The sequence below is a fragment of the Oncorhynchus clarkii genome, chromosome 4, assembly GCF_045791955.1.
Source record: "Oncorhynchus clarkii lewisi isolate Uvic-CL-2024 chromosome 4, UVic_Ocla_1.0, whole genome shotgun sequence".
Taxonomy (NCBI): Eukaryota; Metazoa; Chordata; class Actinopteri; order Salmoniformes; family Salmonidae; genus Oncorhynchus; species Oncorhynchus clarkii.
Genome location: NC_092150.1, coordinates 70,478,536 through 70,499,623, shown reverse-complemented (window position 1 = coordinate 70,499,623; position 21,088 = coordinate 70,478,536). Strand labels below are relative to the sequence as shown.

General features: G+C 42.4%; 1 protein-coding gene across 2 annotated transcripts in view; it reads right to left on the bottom strand.

The window, feature by feature from the left end:
* LOC139407212 (tyrosine-protein phosphatase non-receptor type 14-like) overlaps positions 1-21,088 on the bottom strand; it is a 107,273-nt gene that overhangs the window by 15,293 nt on the left and 70,892 nt on the right. For both annotated transcript variants that reach the window (XM_071150779.1, XM_071150777.1), the window contains exons 4-9: positions 18,400-18,497; positions 17,075-17,142; positions 14,795-14,865; positions 10,047-10,134; positions 9,873-9,961; positions 9,476-9,563 (exon numbers count right to left, since the gene is read on the bottom strand). In XM_071150779.1, the coding sequence (XP_071006880.1) occupies positions 9,476-9,563; positions 9,873-9,961; positions 10,047-10,134; positions 14,795-14,865; positions 17,075-17,142; positions 18,400-18,497 (502 nt within the window). The remainder of the gene's footprint in view (positions 1-9,475; positions 9,564-9,872; positions 9,962-10,046; positions 10,135-14,794; positions 14,866-17,074; positions 17,143-18,399; positions 18,498-21,088) is intronic.

The window sequence follows — 21,088 nt, the reverse complement described above, 5'->3', positions numbered from 1 at the left end:
TGTACACAATGTCAACACACAACACATGTACACAATGTCAACACACAACACATGTACACAATGTCAACACACAACACATGTACACAATGTCAACACACCACGACACACAACACATGTACACAATGTCAACACACAACACATGTACACAATGTCAACACACAACACATGTACACAATGTCAACACACAACACATGTACACAATGTCAACACACCACGACACACAACACATGTACACAATGTCAACACACAACACATGTACACAATGTCAACACATGTACATAATGTCAACACACAACACATGTGCACAATGTCAACACACGTACACATGTACACAATGTCAACACACCACGACACACAACACATGTACACAATGTCAACACACAACACATGTACACAATGTCAACACATGTACATAATGTCAACACACAACACATGTGCACAATGTCAACACACGTACACATGTACACAATGTCAACACACCACGACACACAACACATGTACACAATGTCAACACACAACACATGTACACAATGTCAACACACAACACATGTACACAATGTCAACACACAACACATGTACACAATGTCAACACACAACACATGTACACAATGTCAACACACCACGACACACAACACATGTACACAATGTCAACACACAACACATGTACACAATGTCAACACACAACACATGTACACAATGTCAACACACAACACATGTACACAATGTCAACACACCACGACACACAACACATGCACACAATGTCAACACACAACACATGTACACAATGTCAACACATGTACATAATGTCAACACACAACACATGTACACAATGTCAACACACCACAACACACAACACATGTACACAATGTCAACACACAACACATGTACACAATGTCAACACATGTACATAATGTCAACACACAACACATGTACACAATGTCAACACACCACGACACACAACACATGTACACAATGTCAACACACAACACATGTACACAATGTCAACACACAACACATGTACACAATGTCAACACACAACACATGTACACAATGTCAACACACAACACATGTACACAATGTCAACACACTACGACACACAACACATGTACACAATGTCAACACACAACACATGTACACAATGTCAACACACAACACATGTACACAATGTCAACACACAACACATGTACACAATGTCAACACACCACGACACACAACACATGTACACAATGTCAACACACAACACATGTACACAATGTCAACACACAACACATGTACACAATGTCAACACACAACACATGTACACAATGTCAACACACAACACATGTACACAATGTCAACACACCACGACACACAACACATGTACACAATGTCAACACACCACGACACACAACACATGTACACAATGTCAACACACAACACATGTACACAATGTCAACACACAACACATGTACACAATGTCAACACACCACGACACACAACATATGTACACAATGTCAACACACATACACAATGTCAACACACCACGACTAACAACACATGTACACAATGTCAACACACGTACACATGTACACAATGTAAACACACAACACATGTACACAATGTCAACACACAACACATGTACACAATGTCAACACATGTACACATGTACACAATGTCAACACACAACACATGTACACAATGTCAACACACAACACATGTACACAATGTCAACACACAACACATGTACACAATGTCAACACATGTACACATGTACACAATGTAAACACACAACACATGTACACAATGTCAACACACAACACATGTACACAATGTCAACACACCACGACACACAACATATGTACACAATGTCAACACACATACACAATGTCAACACACCACGACTAACAACACATGTACACAATGTCAACACACGTACACATGTACACAATGTAAACACACAACACATGTACACAATGTCAACACACAACACATGTACACAATGTCAACACATGTACACATGTACACAATGTCAACACACAACACATGTACACAATGTCAACACACGACACATGTACACAATGTCAACACACAACACATGTACACAATGTCAACACACAACACATGTACACAATGTCAGCACATGTACACAATGTAAACACACAACACATGTACACAATGTCAACACACAACACATGTAGACAATGTCAACACACCACGACACACAACACATGTACACAATGTCAACACACAACACATGTAAACAATGTCAACACACAACACATGTACACAATGTCAACACACAACACATGTACACAATGTCAACACACAACACATGTACACAATGTCAACACACCACGACACACAACACATGTACACAATGTCAACACACAACACATGTACACAATGTCAACACACAACACATGTACACAATGTCAACACACAACACATGTACACAATGTCAACACACAACACATGTACACAATGTCAACACACCACGACACACAACACATGTACACAATGTCAACACACAACACATGTACACAATGTCAACACACCACGACACACAACACATGTACACAATGTCAACACACAACACATGTACACAATGTCAACACACCACGACACACAACACATGTACACAATGTCAACACACAACACATGTACACAATGTCAACACACCACGACACACAACATATGTACACAATGTCAACACACATACACAATGTCAACACACCACGACTAACAACACATGTACACAATGTCAACACACGTACACATGTACACAATGTAAACACACAACACATGTACACAATGTCAACACACAACACATGTACACAATGTCAACACATGTACACATGTACACAATGTCAACACACAACACATGTACACAATGTCAACACACAACACATGTACACAATGTCAACACACAACACATGTACACAATGTCAACACACAACACATGTACACAATGTCAACACATGTACACATGTACACAATGTAAACACACAACACATGTACACAATGTCAACACACAACACATGTACACAATGTCAACACACAACGACACACAACACATGTACACAATGTCAACACACAACACATGTACACAATGTCAACACACCACGACACACAACACATGTACACAATGTCAACACACAACACATGTACACAATGTCAACACACAACACATGTACACAATGTCAACACACAACACATGTACACAATGTCAACACACCACGACACACAACACATGCACACAATGTCAACACACAACACATGTACACAATGTCAACACATGTACATAATGTCAACACACAACACATGTACACAATGTCAACACACCACAACACACAACACATGTACACAATGTCAACACACAACACATGTACACAATGTCAACACATGTACATAATGTCAACACACAACACATGTACACAATGTCAACACACCACGACACACAACACATGTACACAATGTCAACACACAACACATGTACACAATGTCAACACACAACACATGTACACAATGTCAACACACAACACATGTACACAATGTCAACACACAACACATGTACACAATGTCAACACACTACGACACACAACACATGTACACAATGTCAACACACAACACATGTACACAATGTCAACACACAACACATGTACACAATGTCAACACACAACACATGTACACAATGTCAACACACCACGACACACAACACATGTACACAATGTCAACACACAACACATGTACACAATGTCAACACACAACACATGTACACAATGTCAACACACAACACATGTACACAATGTCAACACACAACACATGTACACAATGTCAACACACCACGACACACAACACATGTACACAATGTCAACACACCACGACACACAACACATGTACACAATGTCAACACACAACACATGTACACAATGTCAACACACAACACATGTACACAATGTCAACACACCACGACACACAACATATGTACACAATGTCAACACACATACACAATGTCAACACACCACGACTAACAACACATGTACACAATGTCAACACACGTACACATGTACACAATGTAAACACACAACACATGTACACAATGTCAACACACAACACATGTACACAATGTCAACACATGTACACATGTACACAATGTCAACACACAACACATGTACACAATGTCAACACACAACACATGTACACAATGTCAACACACAACACATGTACACAATGTCAACACATGTACACATGTACACAATGTAAACACACAACACATGTACACAATGTCAACACACAACACATGTACACAATGTCAACACACCACGACACACAACATATGTACACAATGTCAACACACATACACAATGTCAACACACCACGACTAACAACACATGTACACAATGTCAACACACGTACACATGTACACAATGTAAACACACAACACATGTACACAATGTCAACACACAACACATGTACACAATGTCAACACATGTACACATGTACACAATGTCAACACACAACACATGTACACAATGTCAACACACGACACATGTACACAATGTCAACACACAACACATGTACACAATGTCAACACACAACACATGTACACAATGTCAGCACATGTACACATGTACACAATGTAAACACACAACACATGTACACAATGTCAACACACAACACATGTAGACAATGTCAACACACCACGACACACAACACATGTACACAATGTCAACACACAACACATGTAAACAATGTCAACACACAACACATGTACACAATGTCAACACACAACACATGTACACAATGTCAACACACAACACATGTACACAATGTCAACACACCACGACACACAACACATGTACACAATGTCAACACACAACACATGTACACAATGTCAACACACAACACATGTACACAATGTCAACACACAACACATGTACACAATGTCAACACACAACACATGTACACAATGTCAACACACCACGACACACAACACATGTACACAATGTCAACACACAACACATGTACACAATGTCAACACACCACGACACACAACACATGTACACAATGTCAACACACAACACATGTACACAATGTCAACACACCACGACACACAACACATGTACACAATGTCAACACACAACACATGTACACAATGTCAACACACCACGACACACAACATATGTACACAATGTCAACACACATACACAATGTCAACACACCACGACTAACAACACATGTACACAATGTCAACACACGTACACATGTACACAATGTAAACACACAACACATGTACACAATGTCAACACACAACACATGTACACAATGTCAACACATGTACACATGTACACAATGTCAACACACAACACATGTACACAATGTCAACACACAACACATGTACACAATGTCAACACACAACACATGTACACAATGTCAACACACAACACATGTACACAATGTCAACACATGTACACATGTACACAATGTAAACACACAACACATGTACACAATGTCAACACACAACACATGTACACAATGTCAACACACCACGACACACAACACATGTACACAATGTCAACACACAACACATGTACACAATGTCAACACACAACACATGTACACAATGTCAACACACCACGACACACAACATATGTACACAATGTCAACACACATACACAATGTCAACACACCACGACTAACAACACATGTACACAATGTCAACACACGTACACATGTACACAATGTAAACACACAACACATGTACACAATGTCAACACACAACACATGTACACAATGTCAACACATGTACACATGTACACAATGTCAACACACAACACATGTACACAATGTCAACACACAAAACATGTACACAATGTCAACACACAACACATGTACACAATGTCAACACACAACACATGTACACAATGTCAACACATGTACACAATGTAAACACACAACACATGTACACAATGTCAACACACAACACATGTAGACAATGTCAACACACCACGACACACAACACATGTACACAATGTCAACACACAACACATGTACACAATGTCAACACACCACGACACACAACATATGTACACAATGTCAACACACATACACAATGTCAACACACCACGACACACAACATATGTACACAATGTCAACACACCACGACACACAACATATGTACACAATGTCAACACACATACACAATGTCAACACACCATGACACACAACACATGTACACAATGTCAACACACAACACATGTACACAATGTCAACACACCACGACACACAACATATGTACACAATGTCAACACACATACACAATGTCAACACACCACGACTAACAACACATGTACACAATGTCAACACACGTACACATGTACACAATGTAAACACACAACACATGTACACAATGTCAACACACAACACATGTACACAATGTCAACACATGTACACATGTACACAATGTCAACACACAACACATGTACACAATGTCAACACACAACACATGTACACAATGTCAACACACAACACATGTACACAATGTCAACACACAACACATGTACACAATGTCAACACACCACGACACACAACACATGTACACAATGTCAACACACAACACATGTAAACAATGTCAACACACAACACATGTACACAATGTCAACACACAACACATGTACACAATGTCAACACACAACACATGTACACAATGTCAACACACTACGACACACAACACATGTACACAATGTCAACACACAACACATGTACACAATGTCAACACACAACACATGTACACAATGTCAACACACAACACATGTACACAATGTCAACACACAACACATGTACACAATGTCAACACACCACGACACACAACACATGTACACAATGTCAACACACAACACATGTACACAATGTCAACACACAACACATGTACACAATGTCAACACACAACACATGTACACAATGTCAACACACAACACATGTACACAATGTCAACACACCACGACACACAACACATGTACACAATGTCAACACACAACACATGTACACAATGTCAACACACCACGACACACAACACATGTACACAATGTCAACACACAACACATGTACACAATGTCAACACACCACGACACACAACACATGTACACAATGTCAACACACAACACATGTACACAATGTCAACACACCACGACACACAACATATGTACACAATGTCAACACACATACACAATGTCAACACACCACGACTAACAACACATGTACACAATGTCAACACACAACACATGTACACAATGTCAACACACAACACATGTACACAATGTCAACACATGTACACATGTACACAATGTCAACACACAAGACATGTACACAATGTCAACACACAACACATGTACACAATGTCAACACACAACACATGTACACAATGTCAACACATGTACACATGTACACAATGTAAACACACAACACATGTACACAATGTCAACACACAACACATGTACACAATGTCAACACACCACGACACACAACACATGTACACAATGTCAACACACAACACATGTACACAATGTCAACACACAACACATGTACACAATGTCAACACACCACGACACACAACATATGTACACAATGTCAACACACATACACAATGTCAACACACCACGACTAACAACACATGTACACAATGTCAACACACGTACACATGTACACAATGTAAACACACAACACATGTACACAATGTCAACACACAACACATGTACACAATGTCAACACATGTACACATGTACACAATGTCAACACACAACACATGTACACAATGTCAACACACAACACATGTACACAATGTCAACACGCAACACATGTACACAATGTCAACACACCACGACACACAACACATGTACACAATGTCAACACACAACACATGTACACAATGTCAACACACCACGACACACAACACATGTACACAATGTCAACACACAACACATGTACACAATGTCAACACACCACGACACACAACACATGTACACAATGTCAACACACAACACATGTACACAATGTCAACACACCACGACACACAACATATGTACACAATGTCAACACACATACACAATGTCAACACACCACGACTAACAACACATGTACACAATGTCAACACACGTACACATGTACACAATGTAAACACACAACACATGTACACAATGTCAACACACAACACATGTACACAATGTCAACACATGTACACATGTACACAATGTCAACACACAACACATGTACACAATGTCAACACACAACACATGTACACAATGTCAACACACAACACATGTACACAATGTCAACACATGTACACATGTACACAATGTAAACACACAACACATGTACACAATGTCAACACACAACACATGTACACAATGTCAACACACCACGACACACAACACATGTACACAATGTCAACACACAACACATGTACACAATGTCAACACACAACACATGTACACAATGTCAACACACAACGACACACAACATATGTACACAATGTCAACACACATACACAATGTCAACACACCACGACTAACAACACATGTACACAATGTCAACACACGTACACATGTACACAATGTAAACACACAACACATGTACACAATGTCAACACACAACACATGTACACAATGTCAACACATGTACACATGTACACAATGTCAACACACAACACATGTACACAATGTCAACACACAACACATGTACACAATGTCAACACGCAACACATGTACACAATGTCAACACACAACACATGTACACAATGTCAACACATGTACACATGTACACAATGTAAACACACAACACATGTACACAATGTCAACACACAACACATGTAGACAATGTCAACACACCACGACACATGTACACAATGTCAACACACAACACATGTACACAATGTCAACACACCACGACACACAACATATGTACACAATGTCAACACACATACACAATGTCAACACACCACGACACACAACATATGTACATAATGTCAACACACCACGACACACAACATATGTACACAATGTCAACACACATACACAATGTCAACACACCATGACACACAACACATGTACACAATGTCAACACACAACACATGTACACAATGTCAACACACAACACAAGTACACAATGTCAACACACAACACATGTACACAATGTCAACACATGTACATAATGTCAACACACAACACATGTACACAATGTCAACACATGTACATAATGTCAACACACAACACATGTACACAATGTCAGCACACGTACACAATGTCAACACGCCACAACACACAACGTCAACATCTCAGCTTCTTTATTGGAGGGTTACACACAACATTGGGTGTTATGACTGGCCCATTCGGAAATGATTTTGATTGTATAATGTGATACAAATCGTATCCGAGTGCGTGTGTGTGTATGTTTATCCGTGTCCCGTGAGACGGCCTGTTCCGTTGTTAGATATGACACTCACCGTGTGAAACATGATGGTGTCATCTTTACTGGTTATCTCTACTGTGATGGCCGACTTGTTGTGCGCTATGTTACCAATGTCTTTCCATCTGTATCACACACACACACACACACACACACACACACACACACACACACACACACACACACACACACACACACACACACACACACACACACACACACACACACACACACACACACACACACACACACACACACAATGCATGTGCACAGATACACAGGCACGCACGCACGCACACCCACAAATAAACACACACACCCACACAGAGACACATATGCATACAGTTTAGTAGAGGTTAATGTTACTTCATTTCCTTTAGCAAGGCAAACCCAACCAATAGCAAAAGGTGTTGAGGGGTGAGAGGAAGACCCACCTGTGGTGCATGATGGACCTGCCATTCCTGTGTTTGACGAAGACTCCGATGAAGGACACACCAATGAAGATGTCATTGGTGTAGGTGTCCTGTGAAAGACATACTTATGTATTAAAGTATGGGAAATCATGTAGTGGTGTGTGTGTGTGTGTGTGTGTGTGCATGTAGACACACCTTAGCAGCAAAGCTCTCCTGTCCAAAGCCATCCAGCTTCTCTACCTCCTTGATATAGAGCAACTCTGCTTCTGCAAGCTGCATTCGACTGAAACACACACACATCATAAATATCACACACCCACACACAAAAACTTGCACGCACACACACACACGGGGGGGGGGGTGAGAAAGGCCATAAACAAACCGAAGGGAACGCCTTACTAACACCTTGTTGAACGAGTCGCATCACAACGGAATTCTATCTTGATAAATCCAACGCATCCAAGAAATAGTGTCCATAAATCGAAACCAACATTTTGGCAGCTTTATGAAAGTAAATATAAACCAGTCTAAATTATAGGTTGCAATGACAGAAAACTAAAAAATTGGTTAGCGACCTAATAGCTAGAATTGTTTATAATTTACCCCATCTCTGGTGAGCACATCGGAGAAATGTAATATTGTTTAGGAAAGAGACAGGCCTCCGGTGTCAGCTGAGCTAACGGCGGCTACATTCTTAGAGTGATTGTATATGTTTTCGGATACATCCAACACAATCCAGAATGATTTGATTGAACCAATCAGTGATATAAGGACAGACAAATGGACTTCATTTGAAAGTAAACGTAGGCCTAAATGCAACTTTCTTTGCAATTTTCAGGTTAGACTACTGTTGAATGAACATGAGAATAACTGCTTATTAGCCCATTCAAACGTAAAACTTGTAAAACGTTATCAGTGCACGTGTAACGAACTGTGCCCACAAACAATTTGTTAGTTTCCCACTAAAGTAAAACATATTTAATTGAAAGCAATAATAATGAAAGCGCATGTTGCCGTACACAGAGACCATTCATATAATTGAATTTAAGCTTAGTTTTTTATTTAAACAGTTTGATTACTTTTATTTAAACAGATATTTCACCTTTATGTAATTGAGATGAACATGTAATAAAAACATATTCAATTGTTTTTTTCTATCTCGATATAACAGGTCATCTCATTTAAACACGACGGCTCTTGTTTAATGAAACAATATCCTTTATTTCCATGTTATATCAAAACCATGTTCGCTATAACAAAACAAACCATCTCAAGCAACATATAGCCTAACAGAGCTAAACACAATGAAACGACCACAGTGCATAGGCTATAGGCCTTTTATCCATCACTTTAAATGCCTGTGTAGCTGGGTAATTTTATAGCCTGGAATATAATGACAAGAATAGAAAGATGGGACAAAAAAATATATAATCCCGAAGTTGTCTGTCTGTCTGTCTGTCTGTCTGTCTGTCTGTCTGTTCCTACCCTGTACTGTGATTTAGCCCTGATAACAGTGACATGAAAAACACAAGGCAGAGGCAATTCTAGCTGTCACACGTGCGCTGCCACGTTTACGCGTTCAACAAGGTGTATGAACGTGTCAACGTGTCTCCATTGACAGTCCATGTCAACTCAACATGTCTTTTTAGGCACTAAGTGACACATTAGGTGACTGGGTGAGATGTATCAATAGCTACGTTAGGCTCTATTTAGTCCCCATATCACCCCTTATACACACACATATCATAAAAATATCACACGCACGCACGTACACACACACACACACACACACACACGGAATACTTATACAGCGCCTTCAGGAAGTATTCATACCCATGACATATTCCACATTTTGTTGTGTTACTGCCTGAATTCAAAATGGATTAAATTGCAATTTTTTTCGTTACCCATATACACACAATACCCCATCTATTGAAAATTAAATATAGAAATATCGCATTTACATAAGTATTTACAATCCTGAGTCAATACAAGTTGGAATCACCTTTGGCAGCAATTACAGCTGTGAACCTTTCAGGGTACGTATTTAAAAGCTTTGCACACCAGGATTGTACAATATTTGTCCATTATTCTTTATAAAATTCTTCAAGTTCTGTCAAGTTGGTTGTTGATCATTGCTAGACAGCCATTTTCAAGTAGTAGATTATCAAGCCAATTTAAATCAACACTGTAACTAGACCACTCAGGAACATTCAATGTCGTCTTGGTAAGCAACTCCAGTGTATATATGGCCTTGTGTTTTAGTTTATTGTCCTGCTGAAAGGTGAATTTGTCTCCCAGTGTCTGTTGGAAAGAAGACTGAACCAGGTTTTCCTCTAGGATTTTGCCTGTGCTTAGCTCTATTCCATTTATTTTTATCCTCAGAAACTCTCTTGCCAATGACAAGCATGCCCATAATATGATGCAGCCACCACCATGCTGGAAAATATGAAGAGTAGTACTCAGGGGTGTGTTGGATTTTCCCCATACATAACGCTTAGTATTCAGGACATGAGGTACATTTCTTTGACACATTTTTGGCAGTTTATTGCCTTATTGCCTTGTTTTTTTTATTCTGTACAGGTTTCCTTCTTTTCACTCTGTCATTGAGGTTAGTATCGTGGAGTAACTACAATGTTGTTGGTCCATCCTCAGTTTTCTCATAACTTCAGCCATTAAACTCTGTAACTGTTTTAAAGTCACCTTTGGCCCCATGGTGAAATCCCTGAGTGGTTTCCTTCCTCTCCGGCAACTGAGTTAAGAAGGACACCTGCATCTTTGTAGTGACTGGGTGTATTGATAAACCATCCAAAGTGTAATTAATAACTTCACCATGCTCTAAGGGATATTTAATGTCTGTTTTCCCCCCCATCTACAAAGAGGTGCCCTTTCTTTGCAAGGCATTGGAAAACCTACCTGGACTTTGAGGTTGAATCTGTGTTTGAAATTCACTGCTTGACTGAGGGACCTTACAGATAATTGTATGTGTGGGGTATAGAGATGAGGAAGTCATTCAAAAAAATGTTAACACTATTTTTGAACACAGAGTGAGTCCATGCAACTTATTATGTGACTTGTTAAGAAACTTTTTTACTCCTGAATTTATTTAGGCTTGGCATAATAAAGGGGTTGAATACTTATTGACTCAAGACATTTCAGCTTTTCCTTTTTAATGAATTAGTAAAAATTCTGAAAACATAATTCCACTTTGACATTATGGGTTATTGTGTGTAGGCCAGCGACACAAAATCTATATGTAATACATTTTAAATTCAGGCTGTAACACAACAAAATGTGGAAAAAGTCAAGGGGTGTGAATACTTTCTGAAAACACTGCATTGCACTGAAACATTGGACCCAAATAAAAAGATTTTAAGGGCCGGTCACATGCTTGGACCAAGTAACTCCTCATGAGACATTGATACTGCTTATATCATTCTAATGATATACAATTTCAATTTATATGACATACAATCATTATACTAATATACATACAGGTATTCTATACAAATACTAATAAGCAGTGAAGGGCCTCCCGCATGGCGCAGTGGTCTAGGGCACTGCATCGCATTCTGTACATGTTCAAGCCCAGGCTCTGTCGCAGCCGGCCGCGACCGGGATGTCCATGGGGCGACGCACAATTGGCCTAGCGTTGTCCGTGTTAGGGAGGGTTTGGCCGGTAGGGATATCCTTGTCTCATCGCGCACTAGCGACTCCTGTGGCGGGCCAGGTGCAGTGCACGCTAACCAGGTCGCCAGGTGCACTGTGTTTCCTCCGACACATTGGTGCGGCTGGCTTCTGGGTTGGATGCGAGCTGTGGTAAGAAGCAGTGCGGCTTGGTTGGGTTGTGTTTCGGAGGACGCATGGCTTTCGACCTTCGTCTCTTCCGAGCCCGTACGGGAGTTGTAGCGATGAGACAAGATAGTAACTACTAACAATTGGATACCACGGAATTGGGGAGAAAAGGGGGTAAGCAGTGGACACATGAGCAGTGTAGTGTAGAAAAATAACCTAAAAGAGAACCTAAGAGAGTTTTTCGACTGTCCCCATAGGAGAAGCCTTTTTGGTTTTAGGTAGAACCCTTTTGATTTCATGTAGAATCCCTTCCTCAGAATTCTACATGGAACCCAAAAGGGTTCTTCCTAAAACCAAAAAGGGTTCAACCTGGAACCAAAAATAGTTATATATCCTATGGTGATGGCCAAAGAACCCTTTTGGAACCCATTTTCAAAGAGTGTAGGGCTTTGTTGTCTTTATGATAGTGTTATGAACAGGAAGCCTGTAGGAGCAGTGTAGTTTATAGTAGGGCTTGGTAGACTGTAGGATGGTGTTATGAACAGGAAGCCTGTAGGAGCAGTGTAGTTTATAGTAAGGCTTGGTAGACTGTAGGCTGGTGTTATGAACAGGAAGCCTGTAAGAGCAGTGTAGTTTATAGTAGGGCTTGGTAGACTGTAGGGTTGTGTTATGAACAGGAAGCCTGTAGGAGCAGTGTAGTTTATAGTAGGGCTTAGTAGACTGTAGGGTTGTGTTATGAACAGGAAGCCTGTAGGAGCAGTGTAGTTTATAGTAGGGCTTGGTAGACTGTAGGCTGGTGTTATGAACAGGATGCCTGTAGGAGCAGTGTAGTTTATAGTAGGGCTTAGTAGACTGTAGGGTTGTGTTATGAACAGGAAGCCTGTAGGAGCAGTGTAGTTTATAGTAGGGCTTGGTAGACTGTAGGATGGTGTTATGAACAGGAAGCCTGTAGGAGCAGTGTAGTTTATAGTAGGGCTTGGTAGACTGTAGGGTGGTGTTATGAACAGGAAGCCTGTAGGAGCAGTGTAGTTTATAGTAAGGCTTGGTAGACTGTAGGGTTGTGTTATGAACAGGAAGCCTGTAGGAGTAGTGTAGTTTATAGTAGGGCTTGGTAGACTGTAGGCTGGTGTTATGAACAGGAAGCCTACCAGTGACTCTTATGTTCCTCCGCCACCTTCTGAGTCCACTCCTCCAGCACCTCATCTACATGAGGCCAGTTCTGAGATGGTGGGGAGAAAGAGAGAGAGAGAGAGAGAGAGAGAGAGAGAGAGAGAGAGAGAGAGAGAGAGAGAGAGAGAGAGAGATAGAGATAGAGAGAGAGAGAGAGAGAGGAGAGAAAGAGAGAGGGTGGAGAGAAAGAGAGAGGGTGGAGAGAAAGAGAGAGGGTGGAGAGAAAGGGAGAGATGGGGAGAGAGATCAATAGAAGAAGTGAAAGAGAAAGCAAGCCAGGGAGGTAAAGGGGGGTGACAGGGAAAGAAGTGATGGGGTGAAAAAGAAAGTGGACATTAATCTCTGCAGGATTTGAGTGAACAGAGAGAATGAGCTATATCAGATTACACACACAGCCTTCATATTCACCCCTTCAACACCCACTCACTACCCCTCCATTAGAACACTCCATCACTGAGTGTGTGAGTGAGTGTGTGTGTTTCAGAGCGGGAGAGAAAAATGACTCTGTGCAGGCCTCAGACGTACTACCTCTCCTTACTCCCCACACACTCCCTCACCTCTTCCTCTCTTCCTCCCTCTCAGTTCATCCCTCACTCTCTCTACTACCTCTCCTTACTCCCCACACACTCCCTCACCTCTTCCTCTCTTCCTCCCTCTCAGTTCATCCCTCACTCTCTCTACTACCTCTCCTTACTCCCCACACACTCCCTCACCTCTTCCTCTCTTCCTCCCTCTCAGTTTATCCCTCACTCTCTCTACTACCTCTCCTTACTCCCCACACACTCCCTCACCTCTTCCTCTCTTCCTCCCTCTCAGTTCATCCCTCACTCTCTCTACTACCTCTCCTTACTCCCCACACACTCCCTCACCTCTTCCTCTCTTCCTCCCTCTCAGTTCATCCCTCACGCTCTCTACTACCTCTCCTTACTCCCCACACACTCCATCACCTCTTCCTCCCTCTCAGTTCATCCCTCACTCTCTCTACTACCTCTCCTTACTCCCCACACACTCCCTCACCTCTTCCTCGCTTCCAACCTCTCAGTTCATCCCTCACTCTCTCTACTACCTCTCCTTACTCCCCACACACTCCCTTACCTCTTCCTCCCTCTCAGTTAATCTCTCCCTCTCTACTACCTCTCCTTACTCCCCACACACTCCCTCACCTCTTCCTCTCTTCCTACCTCTCAGTTCATCTCTCACTCTCTCTACTCCCCACACACTCCCTCACCTCTTCCTCCCTCTCAGTTCATCCCTCACTCTCTCTACTACCTCTCCTTACTCCCCACACTCCCTCACCTCTTCCTCTCTTCCTACCTCTCAGTTCATCTCTCACTCTCTCTACTACCTCTCCTTACTCCCCACACATTCCCTCACCTCTTCCTCTTCCTACCTCTCAGTTCATCCCTCACTCTCTCTACTACTTCTCCTTACTCCCCACACACTCCCTCACCTCTTCCTCTCTTCCTACCTCTCAGTTCATCCCACACTCTCTCTACTACCTCTCCTTACTCCCCACACACTCCCTCACCTCTTCCTCTCTTCCTACCTCTCAGTTCATCTCTCACTCTCTACTACCTCTCCTTACTCACCACACACTCCCTCACCTCTTCCTCTCTTCCTCCCTCTCAGTTCATCTCTCACTCTCTCTACTACCTCTCCTTACTCCCCACACACTCCCTCACCTCTTCCTCCCTCTCAGTTTATCCCTCACTCTCTCTACTACCTCTCCTTACTCCCCACACACTCCCTCACCTCTTCCTCCCTCTCAGTTCATCCCTCACTCTCTCTACTACCTCTCCTTACTCCCCACACACTCCCTCACCTCTTCCTCTCTTCCTCCCTCTCAGTTCATCCCTCACTCTCTACTACCTCTCCTTACTCCCCACACACTCCCTCACCTCTTCCTCCCTTTCAGTTAATCTCTCCCTCTCTCTCTCCCTCTCTCCCCCTCTCTAAGCAGGGCCTCTTGTCTGTCTTGTCTCTGTGTCAGTCAGGGATTCAGGTAGAATACAGGAGGAGGACGTACACAGGAGAGCTAGGAATCTGTGGCCTCCGGCAACACATGCAAGCACTCACTCACTCACTCACTCTCTCCTGATCTTGAAAAACATCTGAGACAGGCAACATCAAACACACACCTGAGAAAACCGACTGAGAGCACACACACCTGAGCACTGAAAAACACAAAAGATCACACGCATGCATGCACAAGCACATGCACACACACACTGAGAGGTGTAGTGTGACAGTTGACTCACCACTGGGAAGAGCACATACTCCCTGAGGAAGTCCTGAGACAGGAACTGTGTGAAATCCCCAAAGTCAGCTAGAAGAGAGGAGAGAATACACTGAGATCTACACTCAACTCTACACACACTGAGATCTACACTCAACTCTACCCACACTGAGATCTACACTCAACTAACCAACTTATTGACATGAAACACATGGATAGAGCTCCAGTAACTTCCACCAGATTCCCAGGGTTGCAGAAATCCTTGTTGGAAAATGACAGATTTCCTGCTTATTCCCTCCAATCTTCCAACTGGGTTTTCAGGAAAACCTGGGAATTCAGGCAAAGTTCATGGACTTTTTCTACCCTACACATGGAACACATACATCATCTAAGGATGTTATTGAGAAAAAAAAGGTGCTATCTAGAACCTTACAGGGTTCTTCGTCTCTCCCCAATAGGTAGAACACTTTTGGTTCCAGTTAGAACTATTTTGGGTTTCATGTTGAACCCTTTCCTTTTGGAACTCTTTTTGCCCCCTAAGAGTGTACTCTTAAGGATATATGAACTATGTAACACAAGGGAGAAACACCTTCAATAGGCATGGACAGGAACTGTAGATGGATGACCTCAAAGAAAGCAGAGAAAGCAAACATAGAAAGCAGAAACCCTAATAGCACCTACAGTATCTGTAGCAGGCATGCTCATGTCAACCCAGCAATACACACATATCCCTGGCCCTGTGATGTCATGTTGGGGTTTGGGTCTATCCTGGTTCATCCTACCCAACCCTCCATTGATAAAAGGAAATGACATACAGCTACTGTCTGCCTGGACAATGTAGAGTACTATCTACAGATACACAGAGGTAGCTACATCCTTTAGGGCTGCTCTAATGTAATGTAATGTATGTCTGATATAGAGGGGTGTAGTGTAGAATCCATCCTCCCTACAGATAAGGTTCTTCCTGCCATGGCTAACCTTGGTGTTAGCGATAAGCTAACGACTGTTTACATTCCCCCGAGACACAGGGCCCAGGGACAGCAGGAGAGAGAGAGAGAGTGTGTGTGTTTGTGTTGCGGGGTTGGAAGATTACAGGGTCACCAACAAGGCCAAGAAAGTGTGTGTGCGTGTCTGTGTGTGTTATGGAAAGGAATCCTGATAGGAACTCAAGTGGACTCAGCTCTTCTGGCGGTATGCAGCCATATTAGGTAGTGAACCCAGGATGAGCTAAGAAAGTGTGAGTCTCTCGCTCTCTGTATCTCCCTCTGGACTTAGGGTTTAAGTAGGACATAAAACGAGGTTAGTGGTAAAGCTATGGGGTATACTCCTGTGTGTACTCTGTCTTACCTTGCACTGCTAGGCCTGCTAGTCTGATGCCCTGCTCTACGGTACAGTGGAGACGTCCATCCAGCACCTCCTTCTTCACTTGCAGGTAGTACTGATACCTAGCGAGAAGAGAAGTGTCACATACTGAGAGCACAAAACACACAGTAAGGGACTTAAAGACTTACAGTAAGCAACATACAGATGTAGGATCTGGCAGTTTGGCTACAGAAGGAAAATTATCCTGCAGCAACAGGAAATGTGAGTTATTATGTGGATTATAATTCATGAACGTTTATTGTAGGTCTTCATCAAATTTGACATTTCTAAGTGGAAATTACAAACATCAGAAGCCATTTGAAACCTCAAACACACGTTTTACATTTCCTGCATTGCAAGAACGTTCTCCTGCAACAGGGTGATCAAATGAGGATCCTGTAGAAATGTTACCTGTAAACTCCGGTAGTACTAGCAATGGAAATATTACCACACTGATACTAGGAATAAGTGAATCACTACTATGGAGGGTTGTACTGACTCATGTTCTTGGTTGGAGTAGTGAACCAGCTATGTCTAGCTGTGGCTGGGCTAGAGTTATGACTGGGGGTTGGAGTAGTGAACCAGCTATGTGTAGCTGTGACTGGGCTAGAGTTATGACTGGGGGTTGGAGTAGTGAACCAGCTATGTCTAGCTGTGACTGGACTAGAGTTATGACTGGGGGTTGGAGTAGTGAACCAGCTATGTCTAGCTGTGGCTGGGCTAGAGTTATGACTGGGGGTTGGAGTAGTGAACCAGCTATGTCTAGCTGTGACTGGGCTAGAGTTATGACTGGGGGTTGGAGTAGTGAACCAGCTATGTCTAGCTGTGACTGGGCTAGAGTTATGACTGGGGGTTGGAGTAGTGAACCAGCTATGTCTAGCTGTGACTGGACTAGAGTTATGACTGGGGGTTAGAGTAGTGAACCAGCTATGTCTAGCTGTGACTGGACTAGAGTTATGACTGGGGGTTGGAGCAGAGTGCTTGCTAGGTCATCTCTGAAATCCCAAACCTAGGGCAGCAAAGCTGGAACATTGGTACATTGGAGACAAGACATCTGTCTAGAGCACTGGTATTCAAAGTCGGGGTCACGGAGGAACTGCAGTGGGGTCACAAAACAAAACAAAATGAAAATTACATATTCATGTACGGGACCAATATACAACGTTTTTGTGAAAGATCACTTCTATTGAATACATGTATTTATTGGTTTCTTTGCATTTTGATGATGATGAAAATGTAATGCATTGAAGGTTTTTTGGGGGGGGGGTAAAAATTGAAATGTACCAATTTTAAGGTTGTTTTATTAGATTTGGGTAGGGTTGTGAGAATCTTTTGTGAAAAAGTGGAGTCCCCACTGAACAAGTTTGAATAACACTGGTCTAAAAAGACTACTAGCTAGGGCTCGGTGGGGCTGGGCTAGTGTTATGACTGTGGGTGGCTCGGCCACTGGTTTGCCAGAGGTAAGTTGATATGATACTTTTCAGACTTGGCCCAGAGCGACCTTCACAGCGTGTGGTTAGAGTGCCAAAATAAAGTGAAAGAACAGGACGAAACGTCCAGCTTTTCAGGGATTCCAAACCATTTCCCCCCCATTTTAGGCCTTGATTCAATTTTGTGTTTGACTTTTGGGCAGGGTGAAGTAGTCACACAAGGCCACACATTAGAGAAGAGAGAGAAGAGAGAGAAGAGAGAGAGAGAGTGAGAGAATGAGGCAAAGAGAGAGGGTAGTTAATGAGAGGGAGGGGGAGAGAAGGAAAGTGTGAGGGAAAGTCTAAACGGTCCATTATCAAAACAGAGCAGTGTCAGGGGTGAGTCCAGCTGACCAGTTTCAGCTGCAAAGAACTTGCTGGTTTCCTGTTTGTTACCATGGCTACCACAGTGAGTGTTTCCACTGGAGGCTGTGAGACACCTTTACAAACACACACACACACACTCGCACACACACACTCGCACACACACACACACACACACACACACACACACACACACATTCACACACACACACACACACACACACACGGCAGTTCATAGGGGAACATGCATCAGGTTGGTCATGCCAGAGTCTACAAACTGTGGTCTGGGAATCACCAAGCCATCCCTGCATGCTTAGTCACTCCAGCCTGCTATAGACAAGTGGAGTTCTGTTGAAGTCAGCCACACAGGGGAAGTCCAGTGATAACCCATAGAGAGAGAATGTCATGAGCAACACTTGCTAAAGTCACCTGTAAACTAGAAACCACTATAATATGGCACGGTCATATCTTTGTCTCTCTACCTTACTTAATAATTTTCAAACTCTTCTCTATTCCCCTCTCTCTCTCTCTCTCTCCCCCCTGCCTTATCTCTCTTTCTCTCTTTCTTTTCTCACCTATCTCTCCCTCCTCCCCCCTCTCTCTCCTCGCACTCTTCCTCTCGTCTCTCTGGTTCTTTTTTTAGCTCCACTGTGTGTACTCGGGGTCTATAATCTGACCGCGCCCTTCTCTCTCACCCTGTCATTACACCGGCTGGCTGAGCTGCCATTCCGTTCCCCTGGCAACCCTCTAATTAGCTAACCCCTGGATGGGGAGGAGCCCACAGTGGTCAAGTGGGCGGTGCTTCAGCAGGAACACACTGCAGAGGTTCTGGAATGGGTTCTAGTTATGTTGCGTGAATGTTCCCTCAATGCTTAACACCC